This window comes from Crassostrea angulata, chromosome 2 (genome assembly GCF_025612915.1).
Source record: "Crassostrea angulata isolate pt1a10 chromosome 2, ASM2561291v2, whole genome shotgun sequence".
In the NCBI taxonomy this organism is placed as follows: Eukaryota; Metazoa; Mollusca; class Bivalvia; order Ostreida; family Ostreidae; genus Magallana; species Magallana angulata.
The window spans coordinates 61,271,980-61,294,668 of record NC_069112.1 but is presented as its reverse complement, the minus strand read 5'-3'; the positions used below and the strand labels follow the sequence as shown (position 1 = coordinate 61,294,668).

At 33.2% G+C, this 22,689-nt stretch overlaps 1 protein-coding gene across 3 annotated transcripts in view; it reads left to right on the top strand.

Annotated features, from left to right (window-relative positions):
• LOC128173291 (uncharacterized) overlaps positions 1-22,689 on the top strand; it is an 84,365-nt gene that overhangs the window by 41,326 nt on the left and 20,350 nt on the right. For all 3 annotated transcript variants that reach the window (XM_052839006.1, XM_052839007.1, XM_052839005.1), the window contains exons 3-6: positions 8,296-8,311; positions 8,494-8,630; positions 9,300-9,346; positions 11,392-11,601. In XM_052839006.1, coding sequence (XP_052694966.1) covers positions 8,296-8,311; positions 8,494-8,630; positions 9,300-9,346; positions 11,392-11,601 — 410 coding nt within the window. The remainder of the gene's footprint in view (positions 1-8,295; positions 8,312-8,493; positions 8,631-9,299; positions 9,347-11,391; positions 11,602-22,689) is intronic.

Below are 22,689 nucleotides of genomic sequence, written 5' to 3'. Positions count from 1 at the left end.
TATCTAATTTTGGCAAAAATGCGTATTTTATATAACAAGACTTAACGGTATACACTGAAATGAGTTGCTAGTTTGGATGTTTAAATCAATAGCAACGACAGAAAAATTGGTCGATAAATTAATTGAGCATTAACTATCTCGCAGAAGGCCGATCAATCGATAAATGGCCGGACTACGGGAGATAACTCTTACTAATTATTAGCAGTCAGTTTTTTTCATAATGCCGGTTTACAGAATAGGCAGGATCCGGATTGCATAACATTTTAAACAAAAATGAAAGGAAAATGTCAAAATAATGTCGCCGGATTGGACAGCATTCTGGAATACACATATCCGGATTCAACGAGGTTCAACATGTACATTATTTTTTTATATTGAAACATGATTTAATTTACGGGGAAAAACTACTGCAACGTATATATTGCCCACATACTTAGCCTGTTTAAACCATCGTTTAATAGCGTACACTTATTTTATTGAAAATCGGGACTAAGCAGCTTTAACATTAAGATTTACATGTGTAAGACACGTTCTTTGTCACGTGCATGATCCTGTACATGAATTATTTTCAATACATGTTTATTCTAAAAAAAAAAAAAAAAAGGTCACCATTTCCATTCACAGCTGTTATCATTAATAATCACAAGAGTTAAAGAAAATTTCAAATTTTGAATTAATCTCAACTGTTATGTATCCAAGGAATCTATTGATTTTATCCTGTGTTACGTAGTTAGGTGATTAGGTTTTAAGGGGTCAAACGTCCAAAATTTTGATCACCCGGATATAATTTGATATTTGATTTTTCATTTGATTTTGAAAAAAAGGGGGGTTGTCTATCAAGTTAGAGGACCAGACGGCTCTAAAGTTGTTCATCTTGAGCTCTTTACTGAAAAATAATTTGTGAAAGGTCATAAAAGCAGATATATTATCTTACAGTAATGTATCCAAGCAATGTAATGATTTTATCATGCGTTATGTAATTATAGGTTTCCAGAAGTCAAATATCCGAAAAATTAATCATCCATATATCAGAAAAGAAAAATCTTTGGAAATGCAGTATGGAAAAAAAGATGCTCAAAATGCTATACTAAACAATATTCAACTTTCAAATGTCCTTAAACGGCCCTTATAAGGGGATAAGGGATCGGCCCAAAAAACTTTCTCTCACACGGTAATGAATTTCTAAACACTTGTTGAACAAAATGTGTTTAAAGTTAAACGATCTTTCATTTGATATTAAGAAAAATGGATTGCTCCTCCAATTAAGGATCAAGATGGGCCTAAGTCTTTTATGTTTTGTGATAGGATAAAAGAGCAAAATTAGGTATAATACGTTTATATATCATAACAATATAATTATTTTTTCATGCGTTACCAAAATAGGGATTTTAGGGGTCAGAGGTAAAAAAGTTTTTCTATCTCAATTGGAAGAAATGCAAGTATTTAAAAAAAAGCAACGTAAGAGAACTTATAAAAATCATTACAGGAAAGCATTAGTATTCAACTCCTTTCCCATATCATGTTTTTTTTTGTCGAAAATGAAAGCCGATGACGTCATATCACATTCTAAAAATCGGACGGAAGACCTCCTCGTTGCTCGCAACGAGATCGTGTATAGTTTTTTGTCTTCTTTTTTTGTCTTACAAATTTTGTGCAGGCGATTTCTCAAAGATGGCTCATTCGATTTTCTTCAAATTTTAAAGGTTGATGTGTCGGCATCTGAAATTTGTACCGCCGTTTCAATTTTTTGATAACCACTTCCGGTCGGAAGTTATCGTCCGTTAACGATTTTTAAAAGTCAATTTTGTCGGCTAGAGATCCAACAAACGAATAAAGATATAGGGCTGAAATTTTCAGTGAGGATAGACATCAATTTAACCTGATGCAACATGGTCATAAAAACGTCGGCCGTCACTTCCGGTCGTCACCGGAAAGAAAGATAAAAAATCGTTTTTTTTTTAAATTTTTGCTTTTTATACATTTTTCTAACGGGTTGATAGAGACTCCTTTAATGATTCAGAATATGTAATTTGTTTTGAAATCGATTGATGTGTTCCCGAGATATTAGGCATAAAAAACTAAAGCGAGAGTCCGAGTAGCTCAGTCGTTAGAGTCGTGGACATGTGCCCAGGCGACCCGGGTTTAAGCTTCGGGTGACGAAATTTTGTTCCCTAATTTTTTTAGTTAATTAACAATTTAGTCTTAAAAGTGAAGGTTTTTATCTCATTTACTAAAAAATCGGACGGAAGACCCACTCGTTGCTGGTAACGAGAACGATCTAGTTATCTTTATTTTGTTTAATAACTGGATGAACTGAGAGAGAGAGAGAGAGAGAGAGAGAGAGAGAGAGAGAGAGAGAGAGAGAAAGAGAGAGAGAGAGAGAGAGATTTCACCGATTAATTTACATGTATAATAGGAAACAAACATACTTTAAATAGTTTTATGCACATATTAAGATACAGAGACTGCGCTCACCCCTACAATAATTTTGAAACCCCCCCCCCCACCAAAAAAATATAAAGAATTTTATAACGGCAATCTGTGTCCATCGGAGCGGTGTTGATAGCGATCTGTGTTTAATGGAGCGACAATTAAAACCGCCTGGAACACCCCCCCCCCCTTCTTTGGAAATTATATTATCACTCGGATGACCCCCTCCCATCCCTATAAAAGAACTTTTGCATATAATAGATATCTTTTATTGTTCAGCTTGATGAAACTTGACTTGAAGGGAACTTAAAGATGGTTTAAAGACAACTTAAAGGGAGCGTAAATGCCACTTAAAGATGCTTAAAGGTGGCTTAAAGATGGCTTAAAGATGGCTTAAAGGTGACTTAAAGAAGTTTAAACATTAAGGATCTATAAGCTCAGCTTAAAGGTGACTTAAAGGTGGCTTAAAGATTGTATAACCTTTAAGCCACCTTTACGCCACCTTTAAGGACTTGCTTAAAGATTGTTTTTCGCCCTGTGAAAATTTATAATGAATATATCAAGCTATATATGCTCATGTTGCTTTTTATTGTGTCTAACCTTTGTGCAAGTTTAACTTGTGTTCGAGTTGAAATACGGAAATAGTATAGGTACATTCACAAAGGCATAGCAATCTGACTAAGCCGGAATATCGAATTTTCACGTCAACGCAGCGCGGCGTATATTTATCAAATTGGTAAGAATCTCAAACAAAGACAATTTCAGTCTTAGACTGCTGAAACAAAACTATATTCAATAAAGTAGCCAATACAATCAGTTTATCTGGCTTTTTGACTAATAGTTTAACTAGAATGAAAAACACATGGACTGAATAACAAGTACTAATAACAAATCAATTGATGTCAATAGTAGTAAAATTTGTACGCAGAGACAGTAACAGACATTTCACAGCTATTTTGACTTTCGGATAGCAATAACTTGAATTTTGATTACCGCAAAAAAAAATACAATGTAGAGAAGATGTAACTATTTGCTTCCTAAAAAAAAATACAGTAAATGAGAAATAAAAACTATTACATGTTTTCTCTTGATTTGATTGAATAAAAGTAAATGTCTCGAACAACCCTTATTTAAACAATAAAATGCTTTCTTTGGTGATTCATTCGGGATAGGTAGTGACATTGCAGAAAAAATACATAACCCGCATGTAATCTTTTTCTTCATAACCCGAATGAATCATTAAAAAAAGCATTATATCATTTTTATTAACATCATTCTTTTAGCTTATTGATAAATTTATTATGAAAAGTAAATAAAATTCACTAAATTACTATCAATGTACGTAAGCACGTTAGCTTAAACAAAAAGCCAAATCGTCTCCTGTGAGACTTTGAGTCTGACATCATCATGATTATGTCGATAAACAGGGCGGGTCGACTTCAGTCCTGTCAGTTTTTATCAGTTTTAGCAGCTATAGATTTCGATCAATCGATTAACGGGGCGTGTAGATTCAGTCTGGCCGAAAATATGACTCGAACTTGACTTCTAAAAGAACGATTTTTTTTGGAGAATATAAGACTTAATATTGACTGATATTGATTGATATGAACTATATAGAGCAACATTATAAGAGACAGTTTAATGCTTAAGAACTTAAAATGGTATCCGAAGAAGTTTTATCAGAAAAACACTTTAGTTCTTATTTTTTTTTACTTCTTAATTTCTGGACCCTTAGTTGAAAAAATAAATTAAGGTCAGACGACACGTTCCTCACGCATCTTTTTTGTATCTCCTCGTAACAAAGAGTTCCAATAAAAAATATTAATTTTATAATTATGTTTATAATGATTAAAATTTATTTGTTTATGGCTATATGTCTAGATGGCCGAGTGGTTAGAACCGTGGGCGCTCACTGTAAGAAAGAATGTCTGGTAGGGAAATATACCAGAAAAAAATAATTAAAATAGAACTGTCCTAATGGGACTAATACCCCTGCAAGGCTAATTTCAAATGGGAAAAATAATTGAATTGAATAATAAAGGTTTGGAACACATACCAAAATTTTTTTCTAGAATTGTAAAAAAAGGAATATTAGTTAAAGAAAATTTAAAATCAAAATTGTCAGAATTTCAATGTAAATACATATCTATAACAGTAATACATTTACAAATGTATGTATCTAATGATATATTTTTTTTTAAATTTAATTGATTTAAAGAGAAACCAACAAAATGACAATAACCCCTCCCTGTGCAGTAAATGGAAATGCCGGTAGCCAAACAATGCTCTTCTGTTGATAAATCTTTCAATATCTTTCTAATAAGAGTCTTAACAGATGCAATTAGTTGTTTCAAATTTTCCTCACTTTCTCCTATGGCACAATGGAACTCCATATCAGAAAATTTATCCCATAGGACTATGATTTTCTTTGATGAGCTTGTTAAATTTAATAAACTCCCAAAACATTACCATAATTACCATACTATGTAAAAATATGTAAAAGAGAAAATTTAATATTACAAACTATTTTAAAATTGCCAAAACACTACAATCATATCAGAAATTTTGAATTTCATTTAAATTAATGCCCAACAGGGTCACTTCATCAATTTACTTGACAAATGAATTTAAACAACCTCTAAAAATAGTTTAACTTCTTTATTAATAATGATATTATTTATTTCCTTATAATAATAGAACTTTTGGTTTAAAGGAAACAGTTTTAAAATGGCCCCAAAACCATCACCCATTTTACAGATTATCGATTTCCCCTAAACACATGCTCCATCTGAACCATGGCTCAGATAATGGCTCCCTTGGGACAAATGAATTCAGCAACACTTCAGCAACATGTTCTTATTAGCTCCTAAGAATTTATCATTGACAAACAAAAACTTTGCATTGTCAGTTGATAGAATACTTATAAAAAATATTTTTTTGATTAATTAAGACATAAAGACAAAAAACCTCCATCTGGATGTATTTATATAAATATATTTTAGAGTGTTTTAATACTATTAATTAATTAATAAAATCTGTAAGGATTACCTCCCTTACTTTTCAACATTAGTGTACAATATATAGAGTAAGGAAAATGAAAACAGTCATAAAATCATTAATTCTTGTCTGATCTTAAAAACAATTGCAGGTGTACATCTTCAGATGGTGTTCAACATATGTACAAATTTTCAAACTGTTCCATGCAGTAATAAAAAATTCTATAGGAGGGACAATGTTGCGTCTACAGACAGACGGACAGACAGACAGGGTGAAACCAATATACCCCCCTAAACTTCGTTTGCGGGGGTATAAAAATGAATTAAAACTGTGTAATTCAATAATTAAGGAAGGAGTCTTTTCTGGTTTTCGAAAAAAAATTACGTATATATTGTGTCTGAGTTTTTTCTTTATAGTAATCTTAAGCTATTCTCTTAAATTGAAATAAAAAACTGCAGGGCTGGATATTTAAAAAAAAGGGTGACCAATTTAAACTGAATTGGGTGATATATACATGAACATGGCCTTCATTCTTTTGGTTGTTGCTGAGTGGAAAATGTTAAACCAGTGAGTGGGTATTTAGGACGTCATATGTCTATTTTTGTTCTTTAGTTCAAATTTCCCTATTAATTTTTATCCCTGTCCCAAATGTGAAGTTTAGATAAAAGACTGTTCGAAAAAAAAAATTGGGAAGGGTAGTCCCCCCTCCCTCCCCCCATGTTTTAAAATTAGTCTGAGATCATTTTAACACGATTTAATTAAATTTTTAATTTTTAAAAAAAAATTAATTTCATCCAAAGAAGAATTAAAGTGCAACTTAGATCTTATGTTTTAAAATTAGTCTGAGGTCATTTTAACACATTTAATATGAGTTTTAAAATTTAGCTTCCCTACTCGGAATTTCCAGACAATGATTTTCCTCGTGAGGCTAGATCGATGTTCATGTCATCTATCATTTCTGAAAATTTCAGCTTCTTATCTTTACTCGTTTTGGGGGAAATGTGTGGACAAGGAGTATTCGTCAAAAACGTGTCCTATATTTTGACCCGAGCTAGTTTCCATACTCGGAATTTCCGGACAATGATTTTCCTCGTGAGTCTAGATTTTCATGTCATTTATCACTTCTAAAAATTTCAGCTTCCTATCTTTGCTCGTTTTTGAGGAAATGTGTGGACAAGGAGTATTCGTCAAAAACGTGTCCTATATTTTGACCCCAGCTAGCTTCCGTACTCGGAATTTCCGGACAAAGATTTTCCTCGTGAGGCTAGATGTTCATGTCATTTATAATTTCTAAAAATTTCAGCTTCCCATCTTTGCTCGTTTTTGAGGAAATGTGTGGACAAGGAGTATTCGTCAAAAACGTGTCCTATATATTGATCCCAGCTAGCTTCCGTACTCGGAATTTCCGGACAATGATTTTCCTCGTGAGGCTAGATGTTCATGTCATCTATCATTTCTGAAAATTTCAGCTTCCTATCTTTCCTCGTTTTTGAGGAAATTTGTGGACAAGAAGTATTCGTCATAAACGTGTCCTATATTTTGACCCCAGCTAGCTTCCGTACTCGGAATTTCCAGACAATAATTTTCCTCGTGAGGCTAGATGTTCATAACATCTATCATTTCTGAAAATTTCAGCCTCCTATCTTTGCTCGTTGTTGAGAAAATGTGTGGACAAGAACTTTTTAAAAAATTACAAAATGGCGGATTAGTCCGAACCGGAAGTGATTTTTGCAAAACAAAAAAAAGCGTATCAGCTTTATATGATAATACATCGATGCTGAAAATTTGACACAAATCGGACCACCCATCTCCGAGAAATCTTCTGCACAAAAATTGTAAAGAAAAAAAAAAGAATAAAAAAAAAAGTGAAAAAGAAACATTACAATAATAGAAGGGTCTTCCGCTGAAGACGGAAGACCCTAATAATAAAGAAAAAGAAACCGTAGAACAACAAGAGGGTCTTCCGTTGGAAACGGAAGACCCTAAAAAAAAGAAACCGTAGAAAAACAAAAGGGTCTTCCGTTGGACGAAGACCCTAAAAAGAAACCTAAGAATAACAAGAGGGTCTTCCGTTGAAAACGGAAGACCCTAAAAAAAAAAACAATAGAATAACAAGAGGGTCTGCCGCTGAAAAGGGAAGACCCTAAAAACAATAGAATAACAAGAGGGTCTTCCGTTGAAAACGAAAGACCCTAAAAAGAAACCGAAGAATAACAAGAGGGTCTTCCGTTGAAAACGGAACACAGAAAAAGAAACAATAGAATAATAGAAGAAGAAGAATAAGAAAGTCGACAAAAACAATATGTCTCCCCTTTGAATATAATTATTTCGTCTATATAGAGTTATATCTTGAAAAAATACTACTGAATATAACCGACACTCACACACGTGCGTGTGTGTGTGAATTAATCCTTGGTTTATAATATAGAAAAAGGTACTAGACGATTACACAATCTTAGATCAATTTAATCCGTAATGTTTTCGCCCTCTCGGCTCTTCAGTCGATTTTAGATTTTAACATGAATAACAAACAATGCCATCGTTTATGAAGACATACATGTATAATGGACAACGTCACAAAAGGGTACAGAATGTCTGGAGATTTCGCCAAATTTTATATTTTTATACAAAATAGTGTAAACGTTATCAAATATGTACAAATTATATTGCTTGTAAAAATCAAAACTTTTAATATGAAAGCTAAGTAAAGTCAATGCAGAATAAATAATGCAATTATTGTTTAAGTTTTGATATTTTTTTCAAAAGAACAATATTTCATAAAAATGTTTATTATTTACATCGCGTCATAGGAACACATAATATTGCTTATGCAATATTATAAAAACTTTCAACTCTTTTTTATTCTAGGTTCCCGTTTTGCCAGGTAAGTATTTTCACACACACACAGACACACACACCACACACACACACACACACACACACACACACACACACACACACACACACACACACACACACACACACACACACACACACACACACACACACACACACACACACACACACACAGCTGTTGACATATGATGGTGTATTGCTTATTTTCAGCGAGGAATGTGATGCAAAGCATGACATCATGATTCTGGATCACGATATTAATGGACTGGAAGAAAAACTGAAACAGAATACATCAAGAATTGAAGACCTGGAAAAACAGATAGAAAAAGATAAAAAAGATCTTGCTGGTAACAATTGAGATAAACGCAACTGTCGATTTAAAATCTTTACTATTAATCATTTTCATTATGAAATTTTATCATCAGTTGTCATTTCGTAATTGTGGTACGAATGTTTTTGATTTGTATATATATTTTTCACCTATAGGTTGAAATAATTATATTTTTTAAGTGTGAGTAACCTTTTACAACAGACAAATTACTACAGCATTAGATAAATGATTTGTGACATCGCTATGTCAAAGATTGCCGTCAGGTGCGCAGACAGCTTAAATAACGCGTGTTAGCGCGTTTTGACAATTTGTCTGCCCAACTGACGACAGTTATTGACATGACGACGTCAAAATAAATAAATAAAAAAAAAACATTCAATCCTAATATTTGCTTTTTCTTATCGATGACATCAATTATTTTATTAGAAAAAATCAGTATTAATTGCTTATCACGGAAGGAGTAAACTAGTACCAGCAAGAACAGCTGTTTTCTAGAACCAGTTTAAACTGGTTATCACAAAGATTCTTGATATTAGCATGAACATATAACCAATGATAAATACCTGTTGAAATTTTGCCCATAACAATAAAAACAATTTTATTGCTGAAAATCTGAAAACATGGTGTTTTAACAACTAAGATTATATTCGGCAGATTAAATGCGTGTTTTGTGATTTTCTTTCAGAGAAATCTCAGGTTTTGGAAGGGTTTCCTGGCTATATTAATTCCCGTGTAAGTATTTCTTTAAATTGTCTTAGTGGTTATTATGCTATTTAATAATTTTGTATGTGTTTAAACAAATATACTGTCGTTTGTTTGTCACATTTTTCTCTTATTGCAATCGGTATCCATCAGTCGTCGTCAAGACTTCTTGCGCTGTTCGTCAACAATAAAACAAGTTTAAATTCTTGTAAACAGTTCTTTTAACATATACGTGTAGTTTGATGCAACCTTTATATGAGAACATAAAGTATATACCCTGCTATATAAAGTGTGCTTTTAAAAGCGTTCAAGAACTGCAAAAATGGTTTTTTAAACTATCGAAGAAAGAGGACGAAATTCATGTATATTTAACCCGTTTAGTTTGGGGTTTGGGGTTTATTGAATCACGTGTACAAAAAAAATCAGGGCCTACCATATGTGTATAAAAGTTGCATGGTCCGACTTTTTTAGCTATTACAGTCTGAACGAACTTTCCATACAAACCAATTATCTTAAAAAGTTATTATCTTTTGCCTATTCACACCAGCAGAATCGGTCTCATTTTAAAGTTAGAAATATTCGAAGTCAAGAAAAATATTTTCTTTATTGGACAAACAAATCAAAATGCATCATATGAATGTATATTGTAAGGAAAACAATTTTCAGAAATAATGGAGAAAAAAATGTACAGAGGTTTAGTTTTAATTTTCCACAACATTACTCATATCAAGATTCTGTTTAAATCGATATCAAAGTCGTAATACAATAATCCCCGCCTCGACGTCAGGGTCATATTTTAAGATGAGGCGAAAAAAACTTGATGCTGTTTTATGTCGTTTGTTTTATTTTTTAAATTAAAATTGTAAATCATTTTTTTTAACGAAATATGGTTTAATTGACCGAGAAAGCTACAGCAATGTCTATTATTATACACGTAATTAGCATATCTATCGTTTAAAAGCGTACACAAAATTTGATATAAATTCGGACCAAGCAGCTTTAAAATATGTTTCGCTTAATTGTTTTTGTTAAGCAAAGCCATGATTCATGTGTTTCTACAGACAAAATATAAAGAAATAGGTAAGCTATTAATTCAAGTAGTCAAAACATGATTTGAAATAATAATTTCTACTCTGTTTAAGATAGTGGAGGAGTACGGTGAACTATTTCGTTAATTGTATTACTTTTATCGGGGTACCTTTTGCCTTTAGCTACTGATTCGAAAATTTCATATATCCGGACACTTATTGATGGTGTCATAAGAATCATTGACAATATAGCTCTTCTTACTAAAAAAAACTAACTGCACGATATAATTTTTAATGCACAGACCGTTGCAGTTATGAGACTACATCTTTCAAAAAATAGCAATTTATTGCTTTTAAAAAAATTGCGTTTTACAAATTTTGCGACGAAGTTGTAAAACGTAACTTGATATACCTAAAAAATTGTAACTTACATGTAAATGAAGCATGTTTAGTTCTTCTGTATTTTAAGAAATCGCATCTTTCATAATAAACTGGAATAAAAATATCAAATGACGTTTTGACCTGAATTAAAAGACACGGAACGCTGTGATGTGATTAAACTTAATTATTTATGAAGGGATTTAGACTATGGGGTACTACTTGATAATTAAGTCGATTCATCCATTAATGTCGGAGTAGATATAAATATCACATACCTTTATAACACATTTAATGATCATAAACGTGCAGGCTCTAATCAGCAAGGCATATAGTTTTAAAAAGTCGTTGACATTGAATGGACTCTAAATGCGTTCTAAGGGAGAGAATAAAGCTATCTGTGAATAGTATGCATTATATTATGAAAGACCGCAAGTTGTGTACACGATTATATTTCATATTCTCTGTTGCATTATCTTTGGCTAGGAACGGGTTCATTATCAATATTTCAATCATTTTGCTTAGGTTAAGACTCGAGCATAAAGTTAAAATGCACATAAGCAATATCCTGATGTGTTTGTATGTTGGCTATGGTACTGAGGTGGCACGTAAAGCGTGCTTACCACATACTGCATTGATTTTTATACTTAGCGTTAATTATTACTGTAGGTTTTGGCAGATAGTCTAGCGTTTTTTGAAGAGTTATCGTACCCGATATCCCAAGAAATTCCATACATTAACATTTTAATGATTGGAGAAACTGGTGCAGGAAAATCTGCTTTTTTAAACACGTTTGCGACAGCGTTGGAAGACAGCAAACTTGTCAAAGATATATACAAAACAGCTCCAAAAACAAACGGAGAAAGTGTGACACGTAAGGTAAAGATCATTTTTGATTGTCATTGTGTAAGAAAAGAATTCTAATACTTAACGATAGCTCTAAATTATCCTGATTCTTCTTATTCGCATCATAAGTCTGCCTTTCAAATATACAAATATAATTAATCCTCTAGTGTTAGTATTACAATCAGTTATTAAACAAAATGATTGGTTTAGTGGATTCACAGATATCTACAACAGTGTGCATATATATGTTTGTAAATTTCATTTCATTCATAAAGTTTGAAGGACAAGTAACATTTTAAAGATGAAAAAAATACTTTGAGGCTGAGGATCGGTAAAACCTTGGAGTTAAACCTTTCTTTGGGTCATTTAAGCGCAAAAGGCTTGTGCTCATCATCAGTTTCCGTTTGGGATAAGCTAAAAATCTGTGCAGCATATAAAACAAAACAAAAACTTTGTTGTTATAGAAACCAAGAAATGAAACTCAAAACAATGTTATTGTAAAAGACAATATTTGCTCTTATGTTTTTGACCTTTGGTAGTTTTTTTCTTGTTTTTGGTTTGGATATAAAGTTTAACATATACAATCAATGTATAATATGTTTTACGGTGCGACCGCTGGGGCGAACGCAGCATGTGATCAAATAATGAATTATCATAAATCAGTAAAAATAAAATTCACAACGTAAATTTTTTGGATGAAGCTGCCATCAACCCACCCACCCCTTTAAAAACAACGATGCTAAGTGTACGTTCCTGGAAATTAACGTTACCGTAATAGTGAATAAAACCAATGTTAGCAATCATCCAAATGAGTGCAAGTTACAACTGTTTCCTATAACTGAAGAAATGTCCGTATTCTTTAGCTTTGCAAGATTTTGAGAGGATTTTCAGCAGATTTACAATAACTTCAGTTAGAGTAATTTCCCCTTATTGTGACGTCAAAGTTCACGTTGGTTAAGTGTTGTCTGACTCTTTAAAACTCCACTGAGAAATAAAAGTAGTATACTGTTTTATTTACTTAAAAAGCATGATGTTCTTAAAATTACACATCTTATATGCTTCTCAAAAGTTTTACTTTGATTGTCGCGAGAACGTGAGGTTGGAAACCGTTGGTACTATAAATTGTGGGTCAAAATTTACTGACGCCGAAAAAATCTATCGGATCAATGTGTTAACCATTGTGACGTCACTCGATTAATTTTGATTTAATGTACTGAGGTGAACTTTAGAGGTAACATTGATTGTATCTCGTATACATCTTTATTGTTTTTATTGTCTTGCTGTTCTCGTGAGAGTGTGAAGTGATAAAAATTGCCATGATTACAGGGAACTACTGGGACGATTTAAACAATACATTACTGGTCAGATTCACTGACGCCGAAAAAGTTCGTTGAATGAATGTGCAGCTAGTCCGGACTTTCTATTCACACACACCTTGTCGGTAGAGGTCGCTTCGCGCCGGCACTCGCTATTAATTCATTTACAATTTTTTTTAGGTAAGATGACTAAACAGATGTTTCAATTTATCAATTAATGTACGAAAAATCTATGTCATATGACACACATAGCACAGACCAGTAACATTATGAAAGGTAAAGCAAGTTCGAACCAAATAAACAACATTAGCTCATCATGGGCAAGACCCACTTGACTTTTGAATTTTTTTAGAAGTTACTTGAGAGCAAGATAAGGTACTTTCTATTTGTTTTCCAAAAAAAAGATAAATTACAGTTGAAGGAGAAATATGCAACTAAATGCCCTCGAATAAATTAAGATGATAGAGAAAGGTTTCGAATATTTTTTAGAAATATTGGTAATTGCTGTACTTGAAGGCGTTTGAGTGTTGCTAAAATTTATTAAATGTTTTTCAATGATAATCATTGGTTAAAGCATTGTCTCTTGTTAAAATTGGCATGCAATATGAAGGCCCTTAATGCTAAATACACGAGAATCAGAAGTCAAATGCGATTCTTGCGGCTACAATTGTCGTGTTAACTTTACACAGCGATATTGTTGTCTTATTTTTACAAACGGAAGGTTATATTACGCAAAAAGTATATAGTATAAGCTAGGAGAGGTATAAGAAGCTGAAAATCATTTAAATCGGGAACATGTAAGAGGGTTAACTTTTCCAACAAAACCCCAGATAAGAAATTTTTACTAGTCTTTACAGTCCCTGAAACGTTCTACTTTTCCACTTGAACGGTGAGTGAACGATGAGCGCACTCTGAGCGTACGGTGAGCGCAAGCTGATTACGAACTTTTATTTATTGTTCAAACAAACATTGACATCAATTTTCCCCTAGTCATGGAGTAATTATATGAGTTTAATGATACAAACAAAGGTGTTCTGTGCGTTGAGATTGGTTGCGAGATGGTTGTTCTGAAAATGATAATTAAGTCGATATTAGGTAAAAATGTTTATTCATAAAGTCATTATTTATAAACAAATGATAAAAATGATTACAAATCAAATAGATCACTAAACTATAAGTCTTCTAAAAAATATGTATAGAGCTGCAACATAAAAAGAACCACATAACAAGAGGCCCATGGGCCACATCGCTCACCTGAGGAACAATAGGTATGATAAAATCAGCTCAATGGAGTCATAATACAAACTATCTGGACAATGTACAATAATACATGTAGATCCTGTATATATAAAATCCATTTTCCCCTGGATATTCTTATGTTAATAATCATTAGTCCCTTTTCTAACAGGATGATTTTATAGTCATATCATATGTTGAGTATTGCAGTTCTCAAAAAGATCCCTAACAATAGTTTATATATGGGATATAAACGTACATCAATCTCTGAACCTTCTCGTGAGGCCAAAGAATTGTCCTGGGGCCAAAGTCTTAACAATTATAAAGAATCATCTGGCTGATTAGTTTCTGAGAAGATTTTTAAAGATTGACCCTATATATTCCTTTGTTAAACTTTGACCCCCCCCCCATATGTGGCCCCACCCTACCCCTGGGGATCATTATTTTCACAACTTTGAATCTACACTACCTGAGGATGCTTTCACACAAGTTTTAGCTTTCCTGGCTGATTAGTTTCTGAGAAGAAGATTTTTAAAGATTTACTCTTTTTATTCCTATGTAAAATATCGACCTCCCATTGTGCCCCAAACCTACCCCCAGGGGTCATGATTTTTTACAAATTTGAATCTACACTACCTGAGGATGCTTCCACACAAGTTTCAGTTTTCCTGTCTGGTTTCTGAGAAGAAGATTTTTAAAGATTTACTCTATATAATCATATGTTAAACTTCGACCCCCCATTGTGGCCCCAACCTACCCCCAGGGGTTATTATTTTCACAACTTTGATTCTACACTACCTGAGGAGGCTTCCACACAAGTTCCAGCTTTGCCGGCGGATTAGTTTCTGAGAAGATTTTTAAAGATTTACTGTATATATTCCTATGTTAAACTTTGATCCCTCATTGTGGCCCCACCCTACCCCCGGGGGTCATGATTTTCACAACTTTGAATCTACACTACCTGAGGATGCATCCACACAAGTGTCAGCTTTCCTGGCTGATTAGTTTCTGAGAAGAAGATTTTTAAAGATTTAGTGTATATATTCCTATGTAAAACTTTGATCCCCCATTGTGGCCCCACCCTACCCCCGGGGGTCATGATTTTCACCACTTTGAATCTACACTACCTAAGAATTCTTCCACACAAGTTTCAGCTTTCCTGGCCGATTAGTTTCTGAGAAGAAGATTTTTAAAGATTTACTTTTTATATTCATATGTTAAACTTTGACCCCCCATTGTGCCCCCCTACCCCCGGGGGTCATGATTTTCACAACTTTGAATCTACACTACCTGAGGATGCATCCACACAAGTGTCAGTTTTCCTGGCTGATTAGTTTCTGAGAAGATTTTTTAAGATTTACTTTTTATATTCATATGTTAAACTTCGACCCCCCATTGTGGCCCCACCCTACCCCCGGGGGTCATGATTTTCACAACTTTGAATCTACACTACCTGAGGATGCATCCACACAAGTGTCAGTTTTCCTGGCTGATTAGTTTCTGAGAAGAAGATTTTTAAAGATTCACTCTATATATTCATTTGTTAAACTTCGACCCCCAATTGTGGCCCCACCCTCAGGTGAGCTAAAAAGGTTAAGTTTACAATTCAATAAGTTGGTTTCTGGAAGAACAGACTTTGAAAATTTTCGTAATGAATATTGACAATTTTTTTTACTTTTTTAATCTTTAGCTTTTAAGATCTGTGTACAAACATAGAATTGGGAGCAAATCTCTGTATCTTGCTTATAATTCGAAGCTTAACACTCACATATGGGTAGTAAATAGAAATTGTAAACAATTAAACACAAGAAACATGCACTATAACAAATAAAGAACACAATTTATTTTTTCGAAATGAATCATATATAAACCTACATATTTCCGTCAGCGATATCAAACTCTATTTAAACTGAATAAACTCGAGAAAATGCCGAGCATCTCAACAAAACCTATTGTATTAATCTACCATTACGCAAAAGATAATGCCGATTTACCGATAGAATGAATTGTATTTCAGTACCCCTACATCAGATTTTGCTTAATTTGCGCAGGTAAACAGTTAACTGTTTGATTTACCGAAGTCTCTGTTTGATTTGATACGTAAAAATCACGAAATACAGACGATAGTTCCCAGGTTACAAAGCATAAATAATGAAAACGAAACGAAAATCAGAACAAGCTAACACCAACGTCATGTGTGAAAACTGTCAACGCATTAAAATATTTAGCCTTAATTTACTTCACAAAATCGGCACCAATATATTTTGCATGTTTCAAAAATTTCCCTTCATACGTGAACGGTTGCATAGCAAGCAAATTCATCTTAGTCAGATCGACCCTTTTTCGAATAATGTCATGGCTGCTTTAAACAAAGAACCTCGTTTTAGAAGTATGGAATACGAGTCTTGGTAAAATGGGTATGCAAACCCGGGCCGTGGCAAAATAAAAGCCGGGGCAGATCGGCAATCGTCAATTCCAAATACGCATTATTTTGCAGCAATATTTACAGCGAATACAAATATACTGGTCCATCAAATATCCCGAAATTTTAATGAGATTGGCAGATTAATACCTGCCAATCTTTTGTTTTGTTCAGGCCAAGTCTTGCCTACCCATTTTACCGTATGCCGAGCCCGAAGCTATTAAACTGATTGAAACACGCCTCTCCTTTATTATTATTTTCGTAATAACTCAGATTTGAAACAGAATTATCACTTATTTTTTGCAATTTATATTTTCCTTCCCATAAGGATAATTTATGCTAAACTACGTTGAATTGAACTCGGTAGTTCTTGAGAAGAAGATTTTTAAAAATGCACCCCTCTTTTTCTACAGTTTCAAGGTTTTCTCCGCTTTGAATACAGATCGGACTTTTATTTCTGCAATTTATATTTGCCCTCCCATAAGGATGCTTTGTACCAAATTTTGTTGAAATTGGATAAGCGGTTTTAGAGAAGAAGTTCAAAATGTAAAAAGTTTACAGACGGACAGACAGACAGACAGACAGACGGACAGACGGACGACGGACAAAATGTGATCAGAATAGCTCACTTGAGCTCAGGTGAGCTAAAAACAAGTCTCTGCATACTCTAACACAATTGTAACATATACACACGCTAAGTGAATATTATTACATTAAAGTTCTGTTTTACAAGTACGTAACTATCATTTGACTATAAATAAAAAATATTAAATAGATGAGGGAAATTAACTAAAATGGAGAGATTGCCTAGCCATGATGAGGAACACAATTACTGAATATTATATTATTTTAGTAGCAAGCTATAAACCTATTCTTAGCGCGACTACACATGTACTCGGCTATGGTGACGAGTCGAATAAAAATCTAAAGTGAATTAAAGTCAAATATAGATCTTAAATTTAAATAAAAGAAACAATGGGTAGACCTAAACATGTTAAACATTAAGATTATAATTTAAAAACAATCGATTGAACTAAGTAAAACACGCATACTCGAAATAGAATTGTAAAACCCGCATTTCCTCTCGGGCGGAAGTGTAAACAATAATTAAATTTAGAACTAATCACGTGGTGATTCTGGAAGACGCTTTAACACTGATTGAAATGAAAAGCGGGGAAGAGTAATAATTGACTAGTAAGATAATCAAGAATAAATCATATAACAAAATATTTAGAACAGATGGAAAATGATTATAAACATAATATGATTGGGAAAATAAACATACAAGTTAATATTTCTAAATAACAATAGTCTCATATCATAGCATGTAACATACATGTGTATAAATGTAATTTCAAGACATTATAAAATTCAATGAAAAGAAAAATTGAATGTTTTACCCTTTGAAAAACTAAGTAATCGTAATAAAAATGTATATAAAGATATATTTAAATAATGTCCTATCCGTAAAAGATAACTGGGTCGATATAAGGTATTGATGTTTATTCCTCGAAGATCCAGCATGAAATGACGCTCTGGGACAAATATCGACTTCGTCCAGGTGTGGTACATTGCAGGTTAGTTACTGATCACATCAATTAAAATAAGAAAGGATATCCTTGCGAGGGCCTCTTGACAAAAAGATAGGTATAGCATGGGCTTAATCCGATTAGCTGACACTAATTGAGTAGATCATATACCAAAAGAAATTTCTAATTGAAAAGTAATTTGTTACGTAAAATCTGTTTGACCTTAACTAGATTGATATTTCGCTCATCGCCGTTATAAATGTGAACATTTAAGAAACAGGTTATCAAGTGATAGAAAAGTGATAGAAAATATTTCCATGCGGCAGAATAGGTTTTATAGTGACAAAAAGATCTTAGTAACTTTTTGAGCATATTTTTCGAGAAATAGTCTGAAACACAATTACAGTATAAAGATCGATATGTAGAGAAAAGGGAACAATTTTAAATAAAAATATCTCTGATTAGGGGTAAAATGTACCCTATGATAGTAATCGGCTGATTCGTTCGGCGAAATATGTAATCACGATTCGGGAAATTATTATTACTTTATAAATCATTATAAAAGCATGGCATTTAATGATACATTGTTTTCATTTATTGTATATCTATAAATTTACACGCATACATATTTATCTTAGATTTCTCTGTTCAGTTTATTGCCGAGCATGGATACGATTGTGATCGAACACCGAAGGAATTATATGAATCGTGAAAAGTACACAACTACAAAGCCCGTTTCGAATTCATAATTTTCTCTATTTATGTATTAGTCAAATAGTTGATTGAATTCTTCTGTTTTTAAACGACTGAAGTCTTCAAATGAATCCTTAATATTTTTGTAGTAATTTATAAGATTCCTCCACCCTTCACGCACGGGTTCTTTTAAAATTTTGCTTTGAATTGCAAAGATCGATCCTTACATTTTGGAGTTCCGAATAAAATAAAGAAAACGGACTGAACGATAAGTGAACGCTGAACAAATGATGAACGTTTTGTTAACGCTTCGTGAACGGTGAGCACGAACGGAGCGGGGCGGAGAGCGCAGGTGAACGGACGGTGAACGCACGAAAAAAAGGGAAAGAAGAACATTTCAGGGACAATATATGACAAGTAAATATTTTAAGGAATGGGTTAAATGCAAAATTGTGCTAAATGGGGATTGAGGCAACTCTTTTCACAGTTTCGAAAACACAGATTTCCCGGCTACAGCGAATTTTGAAAAAAAAACTGTCCCGTACCACCTGATTATGCGAACTTAAAGTCTACAGAGATTAAATGTATACAGTGTATATCTACCATAAATAATGTTTTATTACCCTTAGTTTGTCTTTGGTAAGAAAGACACACTACCAAACTTGAAATGTCAAATATTAAGTACACGGAAAAAAAAGATCCGAAATTCAGCCCCCTGCCAATTTACTGGAGGACGTTTTTCTTTCGTTACAACCAAATAACTCCACCCACATTTGCATTCCAAAAAGTACTCATTATCTCAATTTTAATTTTTTGGGGGCTGATTTTATTATTTCATTTTAGCTTTTATCTTATAAATTTAATCTCATACGATATTTAATATTAAAACATAAATTTATTGTACATACTTGAAATCTTTGTGACAAAAGTGTCTTATTGATGTGTCTCTAATTAACTGCATAAAGCTACTCACTTGTGAATATTATTTTGAACAGCCCTTGTTATTGACTTAATGTTTCAAGTATATATCTATGTATGTATTTTTTACGACAGATAATAGCATATCTTCAATAAGTTTATAAGTTTGATAAGCATCTTAATTTGTATTTTAAGCTCTCCGAGATGATGTCGGGGGAAGCTTATGCTCTACTCCCGGTGTCGGCGTCCAAACCTGGTTAAATTTTTGGATGCAGGTCCAGTATCAAAGTTATATCTTGTCATATCTCTATCAAACTTGTATGGATTATGCAACAGGGCCTACGTATGGACTTGAAACACTTTGATGTTGAATCTGGGCCATGAATGACAGGTGGCAGAGGAGGTTACGGTGTTTGAAGTAGGTTTAAGTGTTTTGAGTAGGTGTCCTTTAATGGCCATGTCTAAGTTACTACTGGTTCTGTCTTCACCAAACTTGCAAGGGTGGTGCGTTAAATGATAATAAGACAACAGATCCTGTGATACCGATGCACACCACAGCTTTGAATGCTTAATCTTAGCTAAAGATGTCGAATGCTGGATGAGGTTAAGGTATTTTGAGCTGGATAAAGTTTTTAGAGCAGATGCTTTTTGTTGACCATGTTTCACTTACTACTGGTTATCTTCACCATACTTGCATGAATGTTCTGTTTTATGAAATATATGCACTTGACAGGCTTCAATGCCGAATCTAAGCCATAGGTTTTTGATAATTGAAGAGGTTAAGGTGTTTGAAGCTAAATCCCAGTAGTAGCATTAGATACTGAGATTGATCTTTATTATCTTATTGCTTAGACAGGTTTAAAATTTTAGAAAAATTCAAATTGTATTAGGGTCTTGGAGCTGGTTACAAAATAAAAGTATTTTTGTTCATACCTAGTCAGACTTAAACAGTTAATATAACTATTGGTTTTGAAATAGAGATAGCTTTAGATACAAAGCTTGATCTCAATTATCTTGATGCTGGAGCAGGTTTTTTGAGTAGTTAAATACAGGTTTGATTGGATATAAAATTTGTCCTGACTTTCATGGTACTGAAACATAAGGCTGGCGCTAAATACGGGGACAGATGTCCATCATCAAGGATGCTAAAAAAGCCTTGTCCTACCTCACTCAAACTTTCTTGATAGATGTAATTGTCGATATATGATATATATTACTAGTATCAAGATTCATATTTCCTTTTTATTGAATTATATGATATATTTATATTTATCACATTAAAGGAAAAGTTTTTGTTAGTTATAATATCTCGTTGAAAAAAGGTTTTTGTCTCGGGACCGGAAACGAACAAACGGAAGTGATTTAAGAAATGGAAAGTAGATATTTTAGTACATTTACCTACGGTACGTTACTGTTTATCACATTGAGTAAAATGTTTAAAAAAGAGTTAAAAGTTTAAAAAGAAGTTCTATTGCTTGAACACTTCGAGTAATAACCGGAAGTGACGTAGGACCAAATGAAACCCGTTAAACACATGTTCAATTAATGTCCATTATCTATATGAGTTTTGTGTCTTGATCCATCACAGTTTCTGAGATCTTGCAGGTACTTTGTTTTTCAAAAAGAAGGCTACCTGAGATATTTGAGATGTCTCTCCGGAAGTAGAACTTTTTTTTTACCATGTGTAGATGTCCTTTTGTATTTCTATACCTAAAATGTTACTTCAATGCTAAATAGCTAAAACATTTTTTTAAAAATCAAAATTGGGTGTACTTCCTGTGACGACCGGAAGTTACGCCGGATAAAACAAAATAGTGTTAACACATGTACATACATGGGTCTATCATCCCACAAAGTTTGGTTGTTCAAGTCGTTTTTGAGATCTCGTCGAAATAAGGTTTTTGGTATCTGGACAGGAAACGGGTTAACGGAAGTGTTCAATGTAAATTGTATTAAATATTTCTTGTATACTTGCCTTTTGTACATAATTTTTCATTTATCCAACTAAAAATATCAAAAGAAAACAGTTAAACTGATAAATAGCTCGATTTGTTTGAACTCTTCCGGTGTGGACCGGAAGTGACGGAAGACAAAATAAAACAAATTAAACACATCATCAATCCAATGTCTACAATTCATGAATGTTTCGTGCATTGATTACTAATAGTCTCTGGGATCTTGCGGGTATAAAATGTGTTTTAAAAAAGCTGCCTGCGATAACTAAGATATCTCACCGGAAGTAATTTTTTTGTTGATATGACATCGCATAGATACCCTATGTATAGATTTTTACTTATATTTTTATTCTATAGAAAAGGAATTTAATACGTAAAAAAAAATTTTTGAATTGCTTCCGGTGACGACCGGAAGTTACGACGAACAAAACAAAATAGTTTAAACACATCTACAACTATAGGTCTTTCATGCCAGAAAGTTTGGATGTTTAAGTCTTCACCGTTTCTTAGATCTCGAGGTGACAAGCTTTTCGTCGCGGGACAGGAAACGGACGAACGGGAGTGAATTTAGATAAACTTGAAAACTTCTAGATCTTTTAATTTTCAATTATCCAAGAAAAATTCAGGAGGATCCATCAAGACATCTCGGAGTAATTCACGAGACAAAAAGGGGAAACAATAATAATAAGAAAGAAAGAAAAAACCTAACAATCACTATAAGGTCTTCCGTTGGAAACGGAAGACCTTAAAGGACAGGTGACACAAAATCATTTTCTTCTAAAAACATTTTCTTTGATAAATACAAATCAGTTTATAAAAATTTTTCCATTTGACTAGCATCAGATAAGAACACACAGCTCAATTAGGTGTGCTGAAAATCCAAGCTGCAACAGATCTCCGAGTTTTGCCGATCTTTAATGAGATAAGAAACCCCTGTGCGTTATTCGTCAAAGATGACATAGTCAGCTATCGGCTACATAGTAAACAGAGCAATGGACAAGATTTATTTACACATACAGGATAGTGTATTTGTGTTGCAAATGATGATTTTG